This window comes from Bombus pascuorum, chromosome 6 (assembly GCF_905332965.1).
Source record: "Bombus pascuorum chromosome 6, iyBomPasc1.1, whole genome shotgun sequence".
Lineage (NCBI taxonomy): Eukaryota > Metazoa > Arthropoda > Insecta > Hymenoptera > Apidae > Bombus > Bombus pascuorum.
Window position 1 is genome coordinate 14116250 of NC_083493.1, and position 26124 is coordinate 14142373.

Below are 26124 nucleotides of genomic sequence, written 5' to 3' on the forward strand. Positions count from 1 at the left end.
CTGGCTGGACTGATTCCAGAGCAACAAGTTTTGTTGCGTGCCACTGAATTGCAGTCGATGGCGATGTTTCGAAAAAACATGGGGAAAAGATATTCATGAATCAGCTAGGAATCAACACGGTGCGTCGTCGTTGATTTCACGGAAATTTCAAACGCTCGTCACCTGTCAGATTAAATACTTTAAGCTCTAAATCGCTTTGAATTCGGTTGTCCGGAATTCCCACCGAGATTATCCCGGTTCACGCGACCGAACATTGGTCGATCCCACGCTGAATCGGTAATTCAGCGACGAAGTTCGAGATGAAGCTCGCGGAATGAGTAACTGCTACTAGGAAGTCGAGCTTTAAAGTCAGCGTGAGCCACCGACTGCTTTAATGTTCGCTGCTGATTCTCGTTTACAGAATGCGTCGCGATGGCCATTTATCTTTGATTATTAGATAAGTGTGATACGCGTTGCATACGCTTCCCACTCAGCGACAACGGTGCGAAAAACGAAGACCGATAATTGCAACGAACGTTATATTATTTGCGTCTCTGGTAACAACCGATAGATAGGAGCAGTCCTTTAACGAGAGAAAACTATTTAATTACAGCATTCTATTTCGAGTGGTCGACGTACCGCTCTTTAACGAAATGTTTCGTAAAAGCTTGTATTGTCTTGCTCATAAAGTCTACTCGTTTGTTTCGATGTATTTATATAACTATAATTAATATAACTATACTTAATTCTATAGGAAGATCACAAGAGAAAGAAATAAGTTGGACTTTTCGTATTTTATAGAGGAACGACTTATTATTTAACGATGTCTCGTCTTCATATATATGAAACTCGAATTAAATTTCTCAAAATGAAACGAGAACTCTTTTCGTCTTTTCCGATACTACATCTCCAGTTCTGGTTTGCATATAATATCCCTTTGCCAATGCAATGCAATTATGCCTGCACCGCTGTCTGTAGCAGACCCCGTTATTTGGTAGAGTCAAAGGTAATTACAGTCACCCGAATATCGCCGGCCTTTTATTTTACAAATATCCCGCTCGTAACTCCGCCCGTTCCTTTATTATTCATCGCCTTGACAATTCTCGAAGTCTTCCTTCTGACAGAAGACCGCCGTGTCAATGAAAATGTTCCTTTTGAAATTTCGTCGGCACGTGGTAACACGTGACTAGAATCAGAGAACGAACCTCGATATAACGACAAATGCAAATTGGATGATTCGCCAGAGACTGATTTTAAAGTAACGCGACCAATAGAACGAAGCATGATAATAGTCTTTTATTTATTTTTTTTTTTTTCGATGCTCGAACACGACTGTGTCATTCCTACGATTCATCCACGACGAAATTCGAATCGTTCGGTTTGCTCGACTTTAATTCAGAATCATCTCTATCTCGTCTCTCTCATCCATGCGTACGCGATTTGATCGTCGACTTTGAATTTCCACGGGGGAACGCGGACTTAAACGGAGGACAGAGTTTCATGAAAATTGAGAAAGTTCGGTCAAACAGCCGGAAAAGTTCCCCGGCCCATCGATCCAATTCAAAACGCATTACAGCGATGTTAAAGGATTCCCGCGGCTGACGAAGGAGCAGGTCGCGGGCAACGAAGCCAGTTAAGGACACGAGCTGAAGGAAGGGCGGCGAGAGGGCTGTGAAATGGTTGGAGTGGAATCAATGAGGATGGCGTCGCTCTGGGGCGTCGACGTTTAGCTACTCGCCAGCTCTGCCGACTCCTCGCGAGATTCCTCCGCATCCTCAAACATTCGACACGGAGAAGGTAAACAGAAAGGGAATTCGTTCGATTACAGCGATTACCTTATTACCCTTTCGTTGAATGGGTGGTTGGTCGAGTTGAATATCGAATCGTCGTAATTCAGCCTCGACTAAAATCGAGACACTTCAAAGAAACTTTCTCTTCCAGCGAATTTCATTATTTCGAGTAAAAATAACTTGGCTTCTTTTCCGAAACTCGTTCTACGGTTCGCTAACTGCTAAAGTTTGGGATTCGATGGCAAACGAGAGGATAGAAAGGATTCGCGATGTTGTTTAGATTGTTGCAACATTTAACTTCGCTTGATCCAAGTTCTTCCTTCAAACTCGTGCGTATCCAAAGTGAAGTTGAGGAAGTTTGTTTGCAACGTGGGACAATTCTGCGTTACTAACTCGTTAAATTCATTGAAACTGTCGTTGCTACACAGTTATTGTGTAACTAATTAAGAGAATACAAACTGTTTCTGGTAATTGGTGCTAAACATCAGCAGCGCCGAATATTCATCGAAACAAACAAAAAGGTCTCGACGAACGTGGGTTAAATATCGTTAGTTATAGAGTTACAAGATGCTCGAGTATGAATACAGATACCTATGTTTATTAAAGCTTTTTGTTTGCTTATTTATAATTTCTTGCAACTTTCTGAAACACTCTGTAGATATCGGAACAGGCGGCACGGTTCTTTGAACTTGCAAATGACTAATATCGCCGTTAAATATGAATCAAGAATTTGAGGGGGGACGAACACGCGCGACGAGCTTAATAAAATGAAATAGGCGAGATCGCGGTTACTCTTAGGGTTGCTCCGCGCGCAAACGTAATTGCATCTTTCGCCGCGTTAATGGATTCCATAGAAAGTTTCGCGTCACTCGTGACAAGATCGGAAGGCGTCACGCGTCACGTTACATCGTACAGTTCATTCTTAATGACACATACGATTTTATCGAGAATAGTTCATATCGAGATATGTGTAATTTTGTGTGCTAGACCAGATTAGCCGCGTGGTAGTGACACACGTATGTGAATATGAGTGTGTGGAAGTATGTGTGTGCGCGGCGTCTCGAAAACAGATAAATGTAACTGTTCCGTTGGTAGTGTGGTATGCAAGATGGTGAGACAAAGTGCTGAGACACGTGCAAATGTATATCGGCGAAGATCCTGGGAATCGTTTATTAAACAAATCTAAAACTATTTTAATATGAATTCTAAGTGTAACCTTAGTGTTCCTTTACTTTTATTTCGGCAATTATGATACACAATTTTATGCAGTTCTATAATATAATAGAATGTCCAGTACGTAAACTTTCCCCCAACCGAACGTTCTAGCAACTAAACGATATTTCTTACTCGAGTATCCTACGATCTCGTATTTTGCCTGTTCCGTTATGATATTATGTTAATATCTCACATCCTAAAACATCAAAGAGGAAACGTATTGTATTGAGCGTTGGAATAAAGCAAAGAATACTTCAGAAGCCGAGAAGAAATAAGAAACTGTTGCAAATATTGTAAAAATCTATGACCCTTGCAAGATCTACGATTAATAGCACCAAAAATTAAAGGTGCAATTGGAAATTATTTCGGTGTCTCAACAAGTAGACAAATTGCAACGAAATTGAGAAAGTACATCTGGACTCTGTATAGCTATAGTTTATGTTGATAAATTAAAAGTAAAAGAATATCAATATTTAGCTCAGAAAGATTGGAAAGAAATTATATAATAATGCGCAATAAATTATTACTTTTTGTTGAAGTAGTGGCCACTTCTAAGAAAACTCTACATCTGGTCTTTAGTTTTCTCAAGCACTGAAGCCAACACCCCGCTGGGGGTAGCCACCCACATGCTATATTTATTTTTATTTTATTTTTTTTTTCACCAATAAGATATAACACTTTACCAAATGTCCATAAGGACAAATTGTAAAAAACCAAAATAAAATAAAAAAAAAAAACTGAAGAAATCGACAGCGCATAGACAAAAGACTGCGTCGAAGGCAAACCATAAACGGTACACATGCAACGTTGGCTTCAGGGTTTTTCAGTTATAAGGTAACGCTGCTAGCATGCGGATCTAGATCAGCTCAATTATATTCCGAACTTTGTATTTACACTTCAGTATTTTAAAATATATATTTTCAACCTTACAATTTATCCACGCGTTCCTTTGTATTCACATACATCCAATAACCTTAAGACTTTTCATACAAAAAAAAATAATGTCATAATTTCAGCCGTTCAATTATCCGAGAAATACGACTGTCCAATTTTAATTCGGTTAATCGAGACTCTGTAATTAGGACATTGGAAATTTTATTTCTATTGTGTACAGTCGTCAACGCCGAAACAGCGGATGAATAATTTCTCTTGTCGCAAAATCGTTGATTCCAGTCTGACTGCATTCAGAAATTTATGTAACGGCATAATGTAATTTGCGATAGCACGGTTTCAGAGGTCTCGACCATCTCGCTCCACGAGCGACGAATAAAATAAAATTTATAACGACGACGTGCGACGCTCGATACGATTTCCGGCTGATGATCACGCGAAATTGCTACCACAAAATTAATTCATACGTGATAGCTTGTTATCGAAACATATCGTTGACCGATTATCGACTGCACGTGTATTTTCCAACACTGTGTAAAACATCGCGAAAGCGGCAGAAGTTCACTCCAGCGGTTGAATTACCCCGTGGTTCACCGTTCACTTGCGATTTTACGCCACGCAATGATGATATTTCCCGGACCTTCCACCCAGAAAATTTAAATTTCCGTTGTAACAAACTACCCTGGCTGCTAATTTGCATACGCATCGGCTGCTACCTGTAAATTGCACGCATGCAAATACATAGCTACGCGATAGATGCACGTGCGCGCACCGTGACATTGAACGTACATGTGTATCGAAGCTTCGTGTCGATATAATAGATACCACACGCGTAAGTACGTGTACCTATCCGTGTTTTACACTGTGTACACACTGCTACGTACATGCGTGCGTGCACATACGATCCGTGAGCATCTATTACGGGCATGTTCAAGCGCCGGAATTATTTCGCACTAATCGTCATCTCTGGATCATGTGACTCGTAATTTCGTAGGGCTGCAAATAAGCGGTATATGCCGCACCGTGTCAAGGACGAAGCAATCATCTTCCTGTAACCTGTATGTGGCATTTAATTTCCGGGTGCAATGGTAGACGGCGTTTTGCCATTCTGGAACGACCCCGTTGGTAGCCAGCTGTGCTCGAGAGATCGGTCAAGTGAGTTCGATCAAACTGTAACTTTCTTAAATTTCGCTTGGAAGAAAGAACGAGTAGGTACGATGGGGAAAAGTCGAATGCGACAAAAATGTGTGCTTCGAAAACGAGAATATCGCCGTGTGTACGTGCAATATACACGAGACGATTTACCGGAAGCTTTTATAGGATACGAGCACGAGAAAAATGAAAGGAAAATTGTGCCTCGTAAATACGTGTTGCTGCAATTCTAAGCAACAAATCATTTTGCTCGTTAAATTTCTTTGGGGCGATGCGTGTCGCGGTAATTTTAGAAAAGTCTGAAGGGTACCATTTCTTTATCTATCGGCGCAAGGTCTTTCGACGTTAGAGAGCGAAGCGTACAGACGCGCGGTTAAATTATATCCCGCAGGTTTTAACCTACCCGTAATAAACGATACGGTGTTCCGTGGCTCAATCCTCTATCCTACGCGAAATATAGTTATTTTCGGCAACCAATCAATTATATCACGTTTCTTCCCCTTGTGAAATCACCCATAATATATCGCACGATAATCATATAGTCGTATTAAACATCTACTTTCGGACATCTCTACGATATTTATTACTACGAGTTCAAGACACGTTCCCGTTAATTATATCTTCACTGCAAATAGATAGAAAAGAATTTTAAGGATCGTTGTAAAAAATTCGTAACATTGTTTAATATTAAATAATTAATTCGGAAATTCTTCCTAGGTAAATATGCTCCGGCATCGTTTTATCAGAGAAACGTTACCTATTTCTAGCAAAATATTCGGTGCACGGTGGGATATGCTCGATGCTAGTGGAAAACGGTAGTCTCGAATGACCCAAATAATTGAGCGCTCCGATAACCTCGATTCAACCGATGAAGAAGAATGAGAATAGGATAGTAAGAGTCCGGCCGAGGAATAAGGTAAGAAGACAGCAGACGAAGAAAAGGTGCTACGGTTAAAGTTCCTCTGAGTGTCCTCCCCCTTTTCTCTTCCCTGGCCTCGTCATTTCATGGTATTTTAACGAGCACTTTTATGCACGACGTTGAAAAGGAAGTCCGAAGTTGCGCCTGCTCGTTCTGTAGTCTAAAAAATTATCGTATAGCCAAATTACAGCAAATAATCGAGCATCAAAAGACAAGACGTAGGCAGGGCAATATTCTACATTCTTTTATATCGTTCGCGAGCCAAAACTGACGAAAGAAGAGATTTTATTTTAATTCGAGTACTATGTTTCAACTTTTGAATTTTACTTCAATTATTTCACGAGTATGTTCACCATGGAGGCACTTAAAAAATACAATTTTACACAATTTGTTTCACGAATTAAAGCGTTATAGATTTAGGAGCTTAAGTATATGGTTCTATATGGGTTTCTATTAATCTGCAATACCACGAACCAAACGATACATTGTTTTAAATTGCTACTATTTTATGCAAATGCTCTTTCCATATAGAGAATAATGTCAGAGAGAGAGAGAGAGAGAGAGACAGAGAGAGCAAGAAACAACGGGCCGTTCGTTTCACGATTAACTAAGCTTACGTAGAATTAAACGTGGTGGATGTTGAGTCGAAAGGAAACGAGTTTCGCAAACGCAGCAGCTCGACAGAGATACAGAGGAACGTAACGTGGTCAGACGACCTGGGGATATGTCGGGTAAATTCATGTAAACATGTCGTAGTCGATCAGAGCGAACGCATATCTCGAGATTGAAGTTTGTATATAAATGGGCAGGCGTGTGCTCAAATAAAATATCAAAAGTTCAACTTACGCCGTAATGCTTCAAACAAACTAAAACCGGGAAAACCGAGATAAAATACGTTGGGAACGTAGGGTTTCGATAAACTGGCTCGTCGTTATCGACACGATGGCGCTGAAATTATTGACGAGTGCGGCTAGAGAAACGTCTTGCGATTTTCTGCACAGAAATTACTTCGCAAACTTACGTCTATCGAAACCTTAAATTCCCCTCTGATGGAATTAGGCCATTGGAAACACTATAATACGTACTTTCATAAAATTTGACTCTGGCCAGAGAAAAGTATTGGAACGATGGTACCGCGACGCGAGACAGTTCGTCCTGTTTCGTACGGTACAAATGCAAATGGCCACTTTTCCGTAAGATGGATTTGAAGTGCATCTCATTTCGATTCAAGAGTATGTCGGTTTGGGAGCGTCATTCCCTGCGACATTTTCCATTTTCAAAATTCCATTATCGCATTCAACGCGCCTCTCGACTTCTCTTGTGAAAATTTTCAGTGGCAATTTCTCCTTTCATCGATGCTTCGAATTTTAACGAGCTCGAGCTGGTTAAAAATCTACGATAATACCTGACGTCTAAAGAATGAAGAGAGAACTGTCGAAATTAACGCGATTAATTATACCATTTAAATCTGCCGTGAAACAGAGATATGTAGGTGTACTCGATCTGTTTGTACCGAGCACAGCGAAACAATGACGGTGATTACCAAGATGAATTTATTCATGGCGTGCCGTCTTTGAGGTAGTTCATCAGACAATGGAGAGATCCTTCGGGTTAAACTCGAGATCGTGCAGGTCGATTAAGAAATGCACGCGAAGACCAGCGTAACCAGGTTTCAGGTGTTCGAACCTCTGTACTAAAACGAGAACCTTGTACTTCTTAACAAAACGAATATAATCCACGCTTTTTAAAGGATTACCGTCTTCTGCTTTGTCGATTGAGAGTTATTTACATTTACGTTCAAATTATTCTCGGTACGGAAATGTTTTTAGGAAAAAAGGAAGAAAATGTCTAAAGCTACTTCATAATTGAATTTGGATGAGATCCTCCTTGTGTTTCGTAGGATTGCGAATGGATGAATCCGCGTGGATTACGTAACAATTTGCCACATGGCGCAATACCGGTGCTCGCATTTCTTCCTCTCAACAAAAAATAACTCGGAACCGAATGATCTATGAAAGTTGAATATACATAATTCATATGAATCCTGTCGTACTATGTAAACAAACATTTTTATAATCAGTACGATGTTGATCGTAATATCGTTTGGAGACGGTAGAAGTCCGCGAGTAAGCGTTACACCGACCAGGTTCTCACCGTGGTATTAGAATATTAAAATATTAATCCTTTTACAGTGCAGCGTGGAAAAATATTTCGGAAACTTTCACTCCAAACTTGTTTGCTGTTTTCTACGATAACTTAACAGTATCTAGGTATTCGTTTTCTCTCCAACCGTTCGATGATATTAAATGTTAACTTTATTTGAAATACAAGTATCGAAGAAAGAAACATCGAAGGATCTTTGTTGTCTCGTGCTTAAGATCGAGAGCCACTTCACGTGAACTATCTACAACGTTTCTCTGGTTTAATGTCGGTATTCTCCAGATGGCTGGAGAATTATCGGCAGCCTATACAAAAATTAGTTGCCATTACGGCCGATTATTCATGAAATGGTCGAACGATCCGCTTAGAGCATTGAATGAAGATTCGAGTGTCTCTATCGAACGCGTTCCTTCTGCTTGCTTTTCTCAATGGCAACGTTTACAATGGCCACTTTCAAGTTGGAACTTTTTAACTAAAGAACCACTCCACATCCCACAATTCATCTCAAAGACTTTCCTCCGAGTGACATTTTTTCTTAGGATATATCGCTTAATAAATTTCCTCGTTCACCTAATAAATTCGTATAAGAAGAAATTACAAGAATTAATCAATTTTTTCGCATGATAGTAAATCAGCAAATTCTTTGATAAAATAAATGAAACGTTGCCAGTAAATTTTCTACATTACGAGTGATCCGATTGTCTTATTTGATTTAGTATGATAAAATTGTAAAAGACAAGAATACAAACTATGATTTGTGACATGTTTGTAACTTTTGTACTCTGTAACGTTATCGATTGATGCATCACTATGCAACACAGGCCAAGTTCAGTAAGAAACGCGATATAACGTGTACCAATATAAATTCCATTTTGTTCGTTCAATAAATACCAATTCAAATAAACAGTTCGATAAATCTACGTACGTATGACGGAAAAATACAATCGCGAAAAAAAAAGAAGGACAGAAATATATCTCATGGATGGAAATGAGTCTCAAACAGAGCAGATAATTTATCGTGTAAAAAATGATCTCATATATTTATTCGAAATAGAGTAGAAGAATTGCGATCTATCGCAATCAGTTTACGAAATGATCACCTAATGCTGCAAATTTGCATTAATTAGTACCTTGATATTCTACAACGTTTGAAATTTGGGCGCCTGTGTAAATGTCGACCTCGAATTAAATTATTATATAATCACGGAGAGCAAGGATTTTCGATTATACCATAACGCGAATAATATTTTTAATCGATCGAGGATACACGATACTAACGTTTCGACTATCGAATAGAACTTGCAACGGTATTTCGTCGGAAACTACGATTTATTTTCGCATGCACGCGGCATAACACGATTCCCTTTCGCTCGTATTTCGATACACTTTCATATAAACAATGACATATACAGTTGAGGTAGACTTTGAGTAACGAAACTTTCGCCGAATCGTTTTTCGATGCATGGACCGTATTCTTTCGATATCCGTGATTAATCGTTCCACGCTCTATAAACTTCCACGCAGTTACTACGATCCGGACAGCCTTGGCAAGACTTCATTGCTAACCGGTCAAAATTAATTAAAGTTATTCGATCACTTTAGCCCGTCATCCCCCTTACCGTAACAGTTCAATCAACACGATAGACCTTTTTTTGTATCTTCCTCGTGTCAAACTTTCGTTCGTAAAATGAACAGGTTTAAAATGAAGAAAAACCGAAGAATGTAGGACGAAAGTATCGATATATTCTCCAGTCATTCTTACCGTTCATTCGATATTTTGTACATTATTCGAGCGAAATAGAATTCACGATATCGCTTGTCTAAAAATTTCGTTCGTGATCGATGATTTATCGATAACGAGCAGATACAAGTTCTCGGGGTGAAATGATTCGAAATTACAAAGTGCGTTGCGAAAACCCGCGCAGCTTTTCACTGCGACGTTGCAACAACGATGGATTTTAAACTTTCTCTTCTTTCAGAGAACTTCCTTCTCGTTATAAATCTTGCTTACGAATTTTATATTTTAAAACTTTTGAAACTCTTTTTGAAGCAATTTGTTGCGTATTCTAAATGAAGGGTATCCGCGTTTTCGAAACTTGACATCGGCATGATCCGAAAATGACAAGCAATACCGAGGTTGAGAGGAACATTCTCGCTACCGAATCGCTACGTCTTTCATGCTCTGAATGATAATTTTGTTAAAATTTCCGTACCATGTCGAGTTCCGTCGTATCGTAGAATTCAATTCATTATGGTCTCAACGTTACCATTCAGAGTCGCCTCGTTGTTCCACGATTTTCGAAAAGAAAGAGAAAAGGAAAAAAAGAGAAAGAATACAACAACGATAATCCGTCGCTGCGACGACCAATACACTAAACGTATCGTAGACTTTCGACCCAATTACTTTAAAAGTTTCTCAATGTACAATAGGAAGGGCGCGTAAACAAGCGTACAATAACACGATCGAAAATAACGAGTGATTCACGAGGCGACTTCCGTTTGGCTCGCGCGAAACCGACTGTTAACGACGAATCGGTAGTATAACGGTGTAAATAAAGCGACCTTGACTTTCTGGCATTTCCGGGCAGCGATGGATCTTGATTGCTTTCTGAGTGCCTCCAGAGGAAACCGCTTTCCGCAGGATGCGTTCCAGCCGACTCCACCACGGCACCACTTCTAACTTACACTGCAGTTCACGTGATCGATGCGAGGGAATCACTGTTCGACGCGGGTAGATCACACGGTCACGCGACGCCTGGATCAACGCGGTTCTAACCGGGGCCACCGGTAGCCGCAATCTTTGAATGAAAATCGACGATAAAGCGCCAACACGTGGCTCAGGCGTACAATATCGGAGTACCGAGAGTTAAGATTCATTCGCGAGACAGAGACGGTGATTAAGTGACAATTAAAGACAACGAAAGTCACTGACACGAGATCCGGCGTGAACACGCGAAAGTCACGACGGATGAATCGCTCGCGGCGCGGTCTGGGCGGTGACTGAGCGGACCGAGGCGTCTCGACGCACGGCGTCTCTCCCACCCCTCTCTTCGCATCCTGCAAGCCTGACGGATACCACTTTTCGGTTGCTCCGTCGTTCGCCCCTGCCTTTGCCGCCTGACATTCGATGGTGTTACGTTGTTATTTATTGGTACCGAAGTACATTCGACGCACTCGTCGCGAGACTCGTTCGTAACTCGATGCGTGTTTCATGGTAGTTTTAAGGTAGATTACCCCTCCGTCTCTTGATATCCATTTTCAACGAACGTAATAGAAAATGGATAAAAATGATGCGCACGAGAACCGAACGACCGATGATAAAGACCACGACTAGCGTCTCGCCGCGTTTTTTACGAGGGTATGTACATATATCGATGTCTCTCGCTAGCTGTTTAACCCTAAGAAGGTACCTCGTTATGGCTTAACATTGTTAAATATTTGATTATTAATTTGTATCGAAGTTGTGACGATACGAAGGTGAAATTACGAATCTGAAGTTTTCCGATCTCGTTTCAAAAATATGTAATTATTGCGAATGGGCTTGATTTTTTTATCCGGTTCCCGTTCACGCGTTCAACCAGTTCATTACAACGGTTAATTTGTAAGAATTTAATCTCGTTCTTGTTCGGTCACTTACCGACGGTATTTCTCGGTTTTTCGCTTCGATTTCTATATCTATCCACGGTCTTCGTTTATTTCATTGAATCTTTATTGTATAATTTCTGTTTTATTTCATTCTTTATTACGTTATTGTATTTTATTTTATTCTATCCTATTATTTTTCTATCTTTCCTTTCAATGTGTACTTTTGCTAAACCTATGGCCGTTTATTATTACGATATATAAAAATATATAAAACGAAAATTACAGTAGAAACTGGAGAATCGAGGGAAGAAGCTTCAGTTCGCTGCTCCGCCACGGCGCCGTGCGAATCGTGAACAAGTTTCAACTAGAACTTGATAACTATCGAATCTGACGGTAGATAATCCAATCTTCGCTTATCCTGCCGCTCCTTTCTTGGCTCTTTCCTCCTAAAAAAAAGGTCGACAGTCGTCGTCGTATTTTCCGAATAAGCTTGTCCTCGTTCGTTCACTCCACCTTTAATTCCACCTGCGTCGATTTTAAGAACGTCCTGTTTCCCGTGTTGGGAAAAGAATTTCATAAAATATTCAGAAGAATCCATGTTACAGAAGTCGGGATATTCGCATGCAAGTATTGATTGGAAATAATGTACTGTCTAACGAATATAAAATGTTCGACGAGGAATCGATTCGACGTGAGTGTTGGCTTCTCGACGTCGAAGCGCCTTCCAATTACTCTCCACTTGATCGAACCATAATCCGAGAAGCAAACGTTTCTAGAAACAATTACGACTAAAGGAGCAAACTGTTAATTTCGCCGAGCTGCTTGTTCGTTTTCCTGGTGACTTACGAACGAATTGCTTGTATTTTGACGTCGGAAACGTTTCCTATTTCGCTCATTCGATTTATCACCGTGAACGTCGTCTCGAAACGTAAGCGACTCGAAACGAAGGATAAGCTATTTACTTTGATAAAGTATACAACTAATTTAGAGTGTTTTAACAGCTTGTACAATATACGGTAGATATTCGATAGAAATACTATCATTTTGAATAAAATTATACGCTCTATGTACTTCGTATCAAATTATTTTAAGTATACTATTCTTTAATATTTTCAAGTAAAAGAAACTGTTATTAATCACGTAGATACGTTTAGAACTGAAGCTTAAACGTTAATTCGTCTGAAGAACTTTTGACAAGGTATATGAGAACATTTGTTGAAAAAGTCCAACTTCTTTTGGCAAGATCACCTTCTTTTATCGTGATCTGTTTTTAAAATAACTACTTTCCCATTTTTTAATCAAACGATGCAAATTTTTCGACGCTTCCCCAGTGGCGTGTTTTTGTTTAATATTTTCCCCAGACAAATCATCTTTGTGCGCGGGACGTCGGTTGAAAAACATTCCACCCCCTGGCGGCGACTTTAATTTAATCATTCCAATACCAGTGGCGCCCTGTAAATTATGCGCATGCATATTAAGCGGACCGATTTTTAAGACCGCCATCCCGATTCTTTCCGCGGCTATTAATTGTTCTTGGAAAAAATGGAAATTCGTCTTTGCAATTTGTTCCCAAGAGACGCTCGCCGAGCGTCGAGCGCGCTGAGATGCGGTCGGTAAGTTTCCTCGTTGAAACTTAACCCTGCTGCTCGACGCTGCATCGGTTAAGGACGCGCTGTTACGCGTCGAGACACTGTTAATCGCCCCCCCCCCCCCCCAACTACTACGTCTTTCGTTCTCCTTCGTCACTTGCTTTCCTTCGATCGTTTTATTGAGACTCGCTTTCTAAAATTTCGTATCGTATTTAAGATGCTATTTCTCAATGTCGCGTTTGAGACGTATTAATGGCACCGATGTAAATCGTTTTCCAACAACGATTCATTTTGTTCTACTTTATATCGATGTTATTAGTGTCTTAACTTTATATTGATACTAAATGAGTTTATTAAATTACCTTTCTCGTTCCTTATCCCTTGTTCGATGATGTTTGGAAATATCTTACAGCAGATTATAGATCGAATGTATGAAATATTGCCAATCAACGATCGTTTTGAATATTGTACATCGTGTTGTATGTCTTTCATCTTGATTAATGAAATTGGCGCTCATCGAAGTTCATATGACATATCATTATTTAACAATGAGGATTAATTAAATAATACTAAATATTCGTGTCGTCTCATCCTGGTATAAACTAGTGAATGTAATTTAAGTGAATAACGTTAACAATTTATATGATTTTACATTGACTTCCACATGTTTTTAAACCACGTTTTTAAGACGCGCGAACGTGAAGAAGTTTAGATCGAAACTAATTTTAATTCAAACTACACTTACGCCATGCCGATTACAGTGCCATCTGCTCGTTCTCATCAATAATTTGGTAGAAGTTGGTAGTAGCTGTAGAAGTTGGTCGAATAGGGAACAAATTGTGATAGTATTACGCGTTATTGTTTTATGTAACATTTAAAGGATAACTTCGTACTATCATCTTTGCAAATTAAATAATATCACAAAATGGCAACAAGTTTTATGAACAATGGTAAGCACACATCAACTGGTTTTAAGGTTAAGATTTAATTTCGTGCAATTTAAAAAGTTGCACTCTTTTCTGCAAGTTTCAGTCAAGAAGCAATGTCCTTACATGGAAAAATGCTATCGCAAGAACCCAATTCATTTCAACGAGATGTTACATCCACACTGTAAGTTTCATATGTTTCTTGTCAATCTTATCTTAAGTATTCAACCGTGATCAAAGAAAAACATATGATCTGTTTCAGTGGAAAAAATTGTAGTAAATCAGTTAGAAGGCGAAATACAAATTCCCGAGGAACTTGATTTTGAGTGTTCTGATCGTTGTCTTTTGAAAGAACAATTAAAGATCGTACAGATGGTATTAAGAAACGGCAGAAATAGCGATGGAAGCAGTTCTTCAACCACAGCATCAAACTCCAAAATAAATAGTGAGAGTCCAAAAGTCACTATCGGAAAAACAGTTTCTGAAACTTTAAAGGATAAAGTGGAAAAACATAAACAAGTAATGATTCAGAAAAGAGAAAATAAGTTGAAAAATATGGATGAAGAGGCAGAGGCACTTTTTATGTCTTCTAATGAAAAAGATAATCAGAGAAAAGTTTCTAAAATGAAAAAAGAATTAGATAATCTAAAGACAACTGAAGAAACCATGCAAAAATCTAGCTCGCAAGATAAAAAGAGAGATAGTAATATCTTTGATGATAACGATAAGGAAAGAAAGAAACCAAAGTTAAGTCATAATGGACAGGTACAAAGGTGTGTTCAAAATACAAAGAATAGTTTGGTGAATATGGAAAGTTCTAGTTCTTCAACAGGCATGTCTCCGATGGAAAGATTGGAATTGTGCATTTCTATAACATCTAGGAGTGAAATCAGAGAGAGAGCAATTGAAATAATGAAACAACAAGGAATGGAAGTATCTGTGGTAGAACCAGGAAATTTTGGTATAAAATATGCCTTATCAGCTCCATATCACTTATTTCTTACAAGAATTCAAAACTCAAAAGAAACATATAATCAACAATTTTCTATAACTTTTCCCGAGATCCTAGACATTAGTTTAGGGGAAATTGTAAAAAGTTTACATATTAATTTTATGGTTAATGTTGGGTGGTTATGTTTGCAATATTTATTGGCTGGACAACGCACAGATATGTCTATTGTATATGGAACAAGAGTGGATGAAGGAAAGGTAAGCTCAAATATCACTATGATACCTGTGTGGATCCCAACAAAGTTTGGTTGTCATCATACTAAAGTCATGATCCTGAAATACAAAGATGATGGAATACGGGTTGTGGTTTCTACTGCAAACTTATATTCAAGTGATTGGAAGAATAGAACACAAGGGTTGGTTAAATAATTTTAGACATCATTTTGTGCTTGTTTTAAGGAGAAGAGTTGTTTTAATCGATAAACGGTTGTTTCAATGTTGTTGATCAGAGTTTGGATATCGCCACATCTTCCACTGCTGGCAGAATCTGCAAACCCCAGTGATGGAGAATCACCAACAGGATTCAAGAGGGATTTAGAACATTACTTGCACAAATACGGAAAACAAGCTTTAACAGAATGGATTTCCGTTGTGAGAAGAGCAAATTTTTCTTCAGTAAATGTATTCTTTGTAGCATCTGTTCCTGGGAGACACACGGGTGTGGAATATGACTATTGGGGTTATAGAAAATTAGGTCATGTTCTTTCTAAACATGCGAAATTACCTCCTGATGCACCACAGTGGACATTAATTGCTCAGAGTTCAAGTATTGGTAACTTGGGTCCTAATTATGAAAGTTGGATTCAGAAGGAAATAATATCTTCGATGTCAAAGGAAAATCCACCAGGTTTGAAGAGTTACCCGAACTTTCGGTTAATTTATCCATCTTTAAACAATTACGAACAAAGTTTTGATTGTCGAGATGGATCTTCTTGTTTGCCATACAATATTCGAATGCATTCTAAACAAGAATGGGTAGAATCCTATATGTAGTAAGTTCTTAATTTTTATTTACATATTTCTATTTATATATGTACATACTGTACATATATTATTTCAGCCAGTGGAAAGCTACACGAACCGCTAGAGATAAAGCAATGCCTCATATAAAAACATACACAAGAATTTCGCCTAATTTAGACAAGATTCCTTGGTTTGTTCTTACTAGTGCCAATTTAAGTAAAGCCGCATGGGGAATAGCCAGGAATGATTCCCATCATATTTACAGTTACGAAGCAGGCGTTGTATTTATTCCGCACTTCGTTGTACGTAAACGTATTCTTATTTATATATCCTTTATACACGTTTCAAGTATACATCATCTTTTTACAGACTGGGTCAACCACGTTTCCTATCAAAAATGAAGAAGATGGTGTTCCCGTTTTCCCTATTCCGTACGATCTACCTCTAACTCGGTACGGGAGTGGGGATAAACCATTTGTTACTGAATTTCTTTCTCGCTAGTAATATCTGAAAATCGAAGAATACTATAACATGAAAATTACATGTATTTATTCTTCTCTATATTTTTCGTTAAGCAGAGTATCAAACAAAACATTATTGTATAAATGATTTTTTTTTTAAATAAACATGATAATAATTGCTTTGATACACGTATATGTTAACTTGGCATTACAAAAAAAGAAGAGAACTACACTTTATTTGCTTCGCGAATTGCTTTTCGTCATTCTATTGCGGACATAGTTTAGAATGTAATGTAATCGTTCTATGAGGCTTCTGGTAGGCTAATAGAAATTTTACGACGTCTGAAATTCCCACGTCGTACGTGAGATATTTATTGATTAGCTCGTGATTCGTGCCGATTTCGTGATTGTTCGTTCGTGGATCACGCGTTTTCCATAAAACATCAGCAGGAAAGCGTTTCCTGGCCAGCACCTTTTCGACGTAACATCGTATTGCTTGTGCATGCCCCGCCTTCAAACAATGTTTGACGAACTTCTTCTTCCCCGTATCAATTACATATAGTTGGCATACGTTGATTTCGTAAGACGAGGTCACACAAGGTAGCGAAACGAACTCTACACTTCTTAAGAAATTTACTAAAAAAAGGAGAATAGCAGAAAAAGATTTACATATGAAAGATTAAAAATTCTATTTAGATCTTTTTAGATCTTTTCACGAAGAAAGTAAATAAAACATAAAATACTACAAAAGGAGGATTCATGATGGAAATCATCGTTTGAATTATCCGTGATTTTAATACGTCATAAATTATATTATACTCATATTTACATTTGACGGTGACATCGATACATACTTATATTGTATACAATTATTGTATAAATTTTAGTTGAGTTTTCAAATCATAGGAACAAGAAAAAAAGGAGGAAGATTCATTATTCTAAATAGATTATGATGATTTAACATTATATTTGTCCCTTAGTGTCCTATAATTATTATACTTTATTAATATAGATATTGGGAAAATTGCGTCGATACGCTTCGTTCTTTTTTTACGTAGATATAATCAATATGATTTAGCAATGAATATATCAGAAAACTTCGCTTGTCTCCTTAATCAGCGAGTCGTATGACTCTCAAAGTTCAAGGATATTGTACTTTTCGGTCAACTTCCTTGTTACTTTGTACGTGTCTTCTTCAAAATCTACTATACAGAATCTTATAATTTCTTTCCGCTTTCAAAACTGAAGATTTCAATGTACAACCTTTGAATTAATCATGAAGAAAAACCGTTTCAAAGAAACCAGTTTACGCTATGATTTCCAAATTTATATTTTACTCCCTGTAAAAGCAGAGGTGTTCAAAATGGCAAGATTGGCGTCATTCTGGCATAACACACGCCTGTACATCGGTTTGCCATTAAGAAAAGCGCCAAGGATTTTGACGTCAGCGCGCAACGAGGTGTCGCCTCCCACTAGGAACCGGCATCATGGTTGGAAGTCCTCGGCGCAGATGCGACTTCTGGAAAGGGACGTTCCGGCGCATCTGACGCCGACGACGACATCGAACCCGGGAACGCGTTGATCAGCAGTTTGTGAGATGTCGTCGACTCGAACGCATACTCCTTAGCTCTGTACTTGTGTACGTGTGTTCCTTGTATGCGTGCGTGTATAAGTAGACAAGCATGTGCAGATTCGTGTTGCCGTGAATAGTCAGGCACAGGACAGTCATCGGGCGTCCTCGACGATTCCACCTGACAGACGCCCGCTAGGTAGGTCGAAGCGAGCATCGATACGAAAGCTAGTGAACGCTTAAACGTCGGAAACTTGAACACCGATCTGAACAATAGGAGTCTTGTGATATAGAAGAACTAGCTGTCATCAATTGGGAAAACACCTTCGATTTCGGAAGAAGCAATGCCGCATTGCGAACCTCGACGGAGAAGACCGACGTTTCGGGGCAATATTTTGGAAGAACGCGACCAATGAAAACGTGCTTCGCGTGACAATCGCACAACCTCTCGAGGGGGAAAGTATTGAAAGTAGCTTTCGCTGGGAATTTTGAATTGTCTCCACGGTATATTCGTACTACCAGAAATTCTACGTTTAAACGTTACATCAGTGGATATTACTACATGGTGTCGTTGTTGCACGGTTGCGATTCGTCATCGTTCCGTTTATTCATCGGTGTACAACGATCAGCAACGTTGCAAGACGCCCGCGGTTCATCGGATGTCTATTTTTGATGTGCCGCTTATTCGTCAACGATCCCCTGCCACTTGGCAGGAAAGCATCGCGTGATCATACCAAACTCGTATTCCTAATATTTACACTGTTAATTAGTGAGTGCACATTTCGGACATTTTATTACTTTGTTAGTTTCCAAAGTGCTTCGCCTGCCGAGTTCTTCCGCAGAGTGATCGTTGTCAAGAAGGAGATAATCACTGTCTTGCTTCTGTCCCTTGTTATTGAACATTTGCTTCCTAGCATTAAAAACGTCGTATCGCACGACTCGAGTGGAATATTCCATGTGCACAATTACAATGAGAAACGTACTCCATGAAAACGTGACACTCGATACTTTTTGTCTGAGTATTTAAATGGTATTGCTTCTGGCATTTCAGGTACGAGGTGCTTCGTATATAAAAGAAGGCCGGACACGGGCTGCATTATCTCTTGATGCGTTCAATGGTCGTCCGGCATGTACCGATGTATTTGGAACTAATGTTGATCGTCATGGTGCGTCGATCCACCTACGATCCTTTGACATGCTAATCGAGCAACTTGGCTTTTCATCGGCGAGAAGCGAGCCAGGAAACGCAGTCAGAATCGACGACGAATCGATAAAGTGGAGTGTGGCTTCCCGACGGTGGAGGAATTCCAAAGCCTGACCACGCGGGGATCATACTCCTGTTCGAATTTGAGGACCTGTGAATCGCGAACTTCATCATGATGATAACCTGCTGGGTGTTGGCTGGTGTATCTGGAGCTATCGTGCTGCTCTATGGCCTAATAGAAGTTCACTATTTCTTGCGTATGTGCTTGACCGTGTTCCTTGCACGTTTCTGCAAGAAGAAGGTTCATATCCTCGATGAGACCACCGTTTACGGTATGTTGGCTGCTTAACCCTGAATGAGATTAGAAATAACGATGATTAACGATTTGATGTTAAAACGTCTACAATGCTGCCTTGTTCAAGCTAGTATTATCGATAGCACATAACCGAAACGTTATTCAAGAATATAGAGATTCCATGAAAATGCATTTCATGCATCTTTGTTGCTACGTAAGTCCAGAATCCTTACAATTTACTGACTTATCTTGGGCTCATTCGCGTAAACCTTGACCTACCATGCGCGATCAGTTGGCCGGTCGGTTGCTCGTGTCGCAAATCCGTACGAGTATTGATTGTGCAGTACTGTGCTGCGAAATTCTACAAAGCTGGACCAACAGATCGAAATGTAAACGACGTAAATTTTGCAACGTATTTTATCAGTATTCGTCTTTTCTTTCAGTAACGTTTTCATCCTATACACGGTGGTCTGAATTCCAGAAATTATCTACGAAAGAACATACACTTTTGTCAGGACTTACATGACACGCGAGACAAACAAAGAATATTAAACTCTTGGGTTACTTAATATGCTTATTATATTCTAGCAAATACTGATCTTTTATTTATCTGTCCTTGTAGCGACTCGATTCAAACAACCTTTTCATCATTCCCTGTTCCATATATTCCATCTTATCTTCTTAAATCTCCAATTAATTGTTTTTAATCGTATTAGTTCAAATCAGAAAAGTTTTCTAAAGTATTCTTTTAATCGGAGGCATGATACGCGATTGCGGTTAGTCATTATTAGGTTGAAATCATGCATCCTTAATTCTCTTGACCGTCATGGAAAATCGCAAGGTGCGTTTTGCAATTGCGTGTCAAAAACAATTCATGACATCACCCTTCGAAAATTCATATTTAACTTTAACCTTTTGGTCTTTGAAACATACATAATAAAAGAATAATCATCGTTTATCTCATTCTATTTACTTCCACGGTTGTACTAATGTTTACTTTTCGCAGGTATTTGCACGACGACGGACGTGGACACATTACTTTATCACATGAACAATGCGAGATATCTTCGCGAGATCGATTTCGCCAGGGCGGATTTTTACGAAAGGACGAGCCTCTATCGCGAGATCTGCTCGCAAGGATCGGGCGTCGTACAAGGAGCGTCGACCATTCGTTATCGCCGTTTCCTGAAACCTCTGTCCATCTTCAAAATAACTTCTAAGGTATGCGAGTTTGATCACGTAAAATCGTATTACAAAGTCACGTTCGTTGTTCTCTGTCTGATCGACTTGAGAAACCATAGAAAATTTTTACGATTCTTCGACACAGAGATCTCGGTATCCGGTCGATTATCAGCATTTGTTCTCGATAACTTCTAGGAAAACCGGTAAGACCGAGAAGGAAACGAACTTGTTGACACTTAGTGTGCAAATCGTTGCTGGTACTATTTTAGAGAGTCGAAGCTGTCCAAGTATTCGCCACTATAGTTTTGTATGCACTCCGATGATCATATGACGCATTGTATCCAAAATGTATTCTCGCTATCACTTTTATCATGGTGCAAGTGGAATATCAAATCAAAACCGGTTACACTTTTCCATTATAAAGGAGAAGAGTTAATTGCGCCCATAAGGTTATTACAAGTAACTTTGCCTATTTAACCATTCGATGTTTTCGTGGCATGTATCTTTGCAGATAATATATTGGGATGAGAAGTCCGTATTCATGGAACATCGGTTCATCACTCCCAGCGACGGATTCGTCAGGGCCATCGCGATGTGCAGACAAAGGCTTTTGGATTGTAGCGCCGAGGCTGTGATCGGTTCCCTTATGGAACGAGGCGTCAAGCAGAACGGTAACGTGGAGGCGGGTGTAACTCAGGTAAAATCTTTAACACTTTTCAACGAATTTTCAGTTTCTCCTTCATTATAAATAAGAAAATCTAAAATCTCTGAAAGAGTAACTACAATTGATTACGTTAATCTGAACAATTTGCCTGGAGTGCAAATATGTAAATTGATTAACATGCATGTTATAGATACCTCATGTCCGACCGCAGATGCCACCGGAAGTCGCCAGGTGGTTGGAAAGTAACGAAATTTCTTCGGCGATGCTTCGTCAGAGCTCAGCAGCAACGACGAATTGCTGACAAAAGGAGGATACGGCGTCCTCCGCAAATGGCGCCGTGTCCACTTCCGTCTATTCGACTACGACCGTGTAAGGTCGAAGATTCGATCGATGCCAGCTTTCGTTGGTCGTGAACGCATTCATGGAATCTTCCAGTAGTTTCTTTCTTGTTCGAACGACGCGCGTGATAACGTCGAATCAATTTTTTTGGTGAACAAATTACGAGTTAAGTTTGAAGCTTTTATCGATTGTATTCCCGATGGTTCGGTTGACAATTGAGGTGAACGATCGGGCAGCTGAAAAGTTGATGCTTGTCTACCTGAAAATTGGCTCAGCGTTATTTGCAATGTAATTCGAATGCGTAATCGTGTATATGTATCCAATGTCAAAGAAAAAGGAAACTCTTTCGGATCGATGAGAAACAGAAATCTAGAGTACAAAGGCCAAACAGAGACGCGGAAATTATTTTACTAGGCAATGGTATATACGTGACCATCGGACAAGATGTGTTTAAATTCCTTATGCGTGCGGAGAGGAACTTGCTAACATAATCGTTTGATATGCCGATAAATTCAGTGACTTTGAGAATAATTTACCAAAAGTTTTACTAGCAACCGTGGAACGGATTGCTAGAAGGATAAGGTTACAGATTGTAGATCGATTACATCCACTTCAAAGAAGCTTCCGAAATTAAAAAGAGCACCGTTTGTTAAATATTCTCCGTTGAAAGTAATCGCGAGACGCGTGGTGTTATTTACATTTTTTATTATAATATATATTATATATGTATATATATAAATATGTATACGTATGTATATAAATATATATGTATGTATATATAGATATATATGTATGTATATAAACAAAAAAAAAATATATATATATATATATAAATTAGCGACTGGCGCCGGTAATGATTTCCACGAGAAAACAATGTAGAATTTTCCCAAGGAGCTGCTTTGCTGCAGGGTGGTAGAGATAGAACAACAATATATTTACAAGCGCGTTAAGCGGCTAATGTTTATACCTCTATAACGTATTACAGGTGCCTTCACGTAAATCATGGTGGATATTCGCGCGCCTGCGATTGTCGAGCACTCGGACTGTGACATTCGCTTATCGACATGGTTACCGTGTTTGCCATGCACCGATTCGTTGTGATTCTATTATAAATTTCACTTGCTTGTTATTATTATGTTTCTAGCATTATATAGAATATCCACGAAATTGCGAGTTGGTTGTAAGCGGCTCGTATATGATCGATTTGTTGAAATCCTTATATACAATCCTTATTACCGACGCCATTTGCATGGGTAAATCCATAAAGTGTATCCCACTTGAATTTCGAAATAAATTGGTATCCGTAGTATGGTTATTAAGTAGCCGACGACGTAGCGAGTCTCTAACAGCTAAATAGCATTGTGCACGTACTATGCGTGAAAACGTTATTATAATTCTAGATGATAATAATGTCATTTTTGTCACATAATACTATGTTGGATCATGTCGTTGAAAATACCATTACCCAGGAGTAAGAATAAATATTCCTTAGATGGCTAATGTTTCTTCGTTGGAAAGCACATATTATTTTCTTCTTTATCGTTCAGGACGATTTCGATCGAAACGATATAGTAACTGTTGACGATACAAGAATTTAGCAACGGAAGTTGAATCGAGAATTTTGTAATTTAAAAAAGAGGTCACGCAATGCATGCATGTCGTGTTGAATATTTCACGTAAAGTTCACGACTTCGTGTACTTAATTTTCATATTTTGAATAGTCAGGGCATTTACATGTTCACGGCTAATGCGTCCAAGTAATGATATAATGATATATAAAACGAATAGCATATATATTTTTAGAAATAGTATCTACTCGGTTTTCTGAATTAAACGCGACATCATTTTTATGAAGTGCTGATTAATGCAGCCAAAGAATATTCAGTTCCATCCACACCAGTTAATTCAGTTTGTATATAGTTTATATAAGAATTGTTGATATATATGCATAGTCTCTTAAATCATATTAATCGTTGATTCATTGACTCACCTATTTATTCATTTGCTACGATCATCAACGATCGATCGATTAAATTCTCACAGCGAGCCATCGAGTTGTCATCTGTTCACAATTATAAAATCACTATAATAAAAGAGGACAAAATATCATAATTTTCGAAATATTGGACGTTCGTTATCGTCTTTTGATCACGTGGAATGTTTCCGTACGTGCGGCGAGCAAGCACCGTTCCGATTACAACGAAACGTCATAAAATCAGGAACCGGTTACAGTGTAAGAAGCGACCTCGCAGTTTGGAATTTCATAGTAACCGCACGCAGTCTTTCTTGGACTGTGGCTTTGTGAACGTCAAGAGCTGTTTGTTCTGCTTTCACGTCTCGTCTTCCGGAAGCATTATAGAAAAATGGTGTGCGCTTGCTTCGTCACGATCTTACTTGTCCTCTACATACTCTTTGACGTAAATTATTTCCTCAGAATCGTGTTTACGTTAGTTTCGGGCAGGATATTACAGAAGAAAAAGAAGATTTTCGATACTACTACTATCTATGGTAATAATCATATAACATCTTTTCTATCGGTTATATTTCCTTGTTTCAACAGTTTTATGATGCTGCGGGTTATGATAAATATTTTATAGGTTATGATAGTATTTTCGCGACTATTTTGTTCTTTATATTTAATTTTTGTATTCGATCTATTTAGAAATACATCCTTTAGTAATGAGTATTCTTCTTTGGATTATTATTGGTATCGATTTGTGGCGAAATCGATACGACAATAAGTGTTTCATTGACCATTACAATATACATGATAAGATACGGGATAATATTCATTCGATAAAATAATTTTTTTTTTCGTATGAAAAGTAAAGTATCAAGAAGCATGGATACGCGCGCGTTCGGTCACGTGTTCAGTAAGCACAATTATGACATGTAATAAAAACAATGGAAATTGCGTCAATGAATGATCTTTGGTGAATGTAAAGCGGGATCCCCACCATTTTAAAAGAATTTAAAGGCAAGCATTTTTCAAGTATGATTGACCAGACATTTTTCATACTCGAAAATTCAGATATTCTTTATTTCATGCCTATGCAGAATACGTATAAATTATATATATAAATTATATTATATATTATAGATAAATTATATAGTACTAGAAGATTATAGATATTATTATAACAAGAAAAATTTGTAACGAAATTGTGATCGCACTATACTTCAAATGTTACGTTAATATCAAAGATTATAAGTAAAATGTGAAGAATGACTTTATCCTATCTACTTTTTTATTCTTTACTTTTTCTGGTATAGTGGCATGAAATTACAATTTTACTTACACGAAACGCCAAATCCGATTAAATAAGCACTGATACGAGTAACTCCTAAAGATTATAATAAAACAATGATATAATAAATAATAATGTATAACAAACATATGCAATGTAATTAGATAATATGTAAAAATATAAAATTGCATACATACATTCAAATGAGTAGATTAACAAATATGTAAATGTCTTTTTTATCGATAAAAATTGAAAGAGAACAGATTGAATGTTTTCTTCATTTCTCTAGGTATATGTACAACACAAGATGTGGATTTATTTTTCAAGCACATGAACAATGCCAGATACCTTCGTGAACTGGATTTCGCACGTTTCCATTATTACGATCGCAGTGGAATTTACGCGGCCATTGCAAAAAGAGGAGGAGGTGCGGTACAAGGAGCTTCGTCGACTCGGTATCGTCGAGCTATTCCCATTTTTACGCCTTATAAAGTTATCACCAAGGTTAGAAAAATATAATACGGTATAATGCAATATAATTAGCCTTAATTATATATTAATATACATATAATTATGTGTATCGTTATGTCATGAAATGAAAAACCTATTTTAATTTCGCAGCTAATATATTGGGAAGATAAGCACTTCTATTTGGAACACGAGTTTATTAGTTTGACGGACAACTTCGTACGTGCAGTTGTTCTTAGCAGACAAACTGTCACAGGTTTGAAGATTCCAGTTACAGAAATAATCGCTGAAATCGAACCAAACGCGCAACGGCCCGCGTTGACCAAGGATTTAGAATTATGGCTTAGTTCTATGGAAGAGTCTTCTCAGAGATATAAGAAGAATAATTGAAAACGATCTTCTTCGTTTTACACCCTCGTTGCTCAATTTGTATTTTATGCGTTTTTGATGTTATTTTGAATTAAGGTATTTTGAATAAACAAATTTCTCTGTTTACGACATGATAATCGCTAA

At 38.4% G+C, this 26124-nt stretch overlaps 4 protein-coding genes and 1 long non-coding RNA gene across 13 annotated transcripts in view; 3 read left to right on the forward strand and 2 right to left on the reverse strand.

The window, feature by feature from the left end:
- The window catches only part of LOC132907678 (transient receptor potential-gamma protein), a 102617-nt gene extending 88690 nt beyond the window's left edge, over positions 1-13927 (reverse strand). For 4 of the 9 annotated variants that reach the window (XM_060961007.1, XM_060961005.1, XM_060961004.1 and 1 more), the window contains exon 1: positions 10320-10646. In XM_060961007.1, the coding sequence (XP_060816990.1) occupies positions 10320-10322 (3 nt within the window). In that variant the 5' untranslated portion in view covers positions 10323-10646. Of the gene's footprint in view, positions 1-10319; positions 10648-10668; positions 11357-13642 lie in introns of those variants that run through there. The other 5 variants (XM_060961013.1, XM_060961012.1, XM_060961009.1 and 2 more) reach the window with 3 other exon arrangements.
- Positions 13928-14070: 143 nt separating this feature from the next.
- On the forward strand, positions 14071-16826 carry LOC132907687 (probable tyrosyl-DNA phosphodiesterase). Its single transcript, XM_060961030.1, has 6 exons — positions 14071-14230; positions 14307-14390; positions 14469-15573; positions 15667-16209; positions 16278-16482; positions 16550-16826. Exons 1-6 carry the CDS (start codon positions 14206-14208, stop codon positions 16679-16681), a joined length of 2094 nt encoding a protein of 697 aa, XP_060817013.1. The 5' UTR covers positions 14071-14205; the 3' UTR covers positions 16682-16826.
- Positions 16827-18891: 2065 nt separating this feature from the next.
- LOC132907722 (uncharacterized) lies at positions 18892-24020 on the reverse strand. The gene is made up of 4 exons (XR_009658251.1): positions 23886-24020; positions 21751-22154; positions 19990-21596; positions 18892-19766 (listed from the first exon to the last, which is right to left on the reverse strand). It is a non-coding gene; the product is annotated as an uncharacterized LOC132907722 (long non-coding RNA).
- LOC132907712 (protein THEM6) lies at positions 19588-23395 on the forward strand. Its single transcript, XM_060961068.1, has 4 exons — positions 19588-19747; positions 20717-20931; positions 21404-21589; positions 21747-23395. The coding sequence occupies exons 1-4, from the start codon at positions 19588-19590 to the stop codon at positions 21855-21857; spliced, it is 672 nt and encodes a 223-aa protein (XP_060817051.1). The 3' UTR covers positions 21858-23395.
- Positions 23834-26104, forward strand: LOC132907714 (protein THEM6). The gene is made up of 3 exons (XM_060961071.1): positions 23834-24403; positions 25433-25647; positions 25765-26104. The coding sequence occupies exons 1-3, from the start codon at positions 24259-24261 to the stop codon at positions 25999-26001; spliced, it is 597 nt and encodes a 198-aa protein (XP_060817054.1). The 5' UTR covers positions 23834-24258; the 3' UTR covers positions 26002-26104.
- Positions 26105-26124: the final 20 nt, after the last annotated feature.

Excerpts from the sequence above, each read along its gene's own strand:
- LOC132907687 (XM_060961030.1), top strand. The coding sequence starts at position 14,206 with ATGGCAACAAGTTTTATGAACAATG. Across the intron at positions 14,231-14,306 it reads AACAAGTTTTATGAACAATG|TTTCAGTCAAGAAGCAATGT; the intron begins GTAAGCACACAT and ends CTTTTCTGCAAG. Across the intron at positions 14,391-14,468 it reads CGAGATGTTACATCCACACT|TGGAAAAAATTGTAGTAAAT; the intron begins GTAAGTTTCATA and ends GATCTGTTTCAG.
- LOC132907712 (XM_060961068.1), top strand. The coding sequence starts at position 19,588 with ATGATGATAACCTGCTGGGTGTTGGCTGGTGTATCTGGAGCTATCGTG. Across the intron at positions 19,748-20,716 it reads CGATGAGACCACCGTTTACG|GTATTTGCACGACGACGGAC; the intron begins GTATGTTGGCTG and ends TACTTTTCGCAG. Across the intron at positions 21,590-21,746 it reads TGGAGGCGGGTGTAACTCAG|ATACCTCATGTCCGACCGCA; the intron begins GTAAAATCTTTA and ends TGCATGTTATAG.
- LOC132907714 (XM_060961071.1), top strand. The coding sequence starts at position 24,259 with ATGGTGTGCGCTTGCTTCGTCACGATCTTACTTGTCCTCTACATACTC. Across the intron at positions 24,404-25,432 it reads CGATACTACTACTATCTATG|GTATATGTACAACACAAGAT; the intron begins GTAATAATCATA and ends TCATTTCTCTAG. Across the intron at positions 25,648-25,764 it reads CTTATAAAGTTATCACCAAG|CTAATATATTGGGAAGATAA; the intron begins GTTAGAAAAATA and ends TTAATTTCGCAG.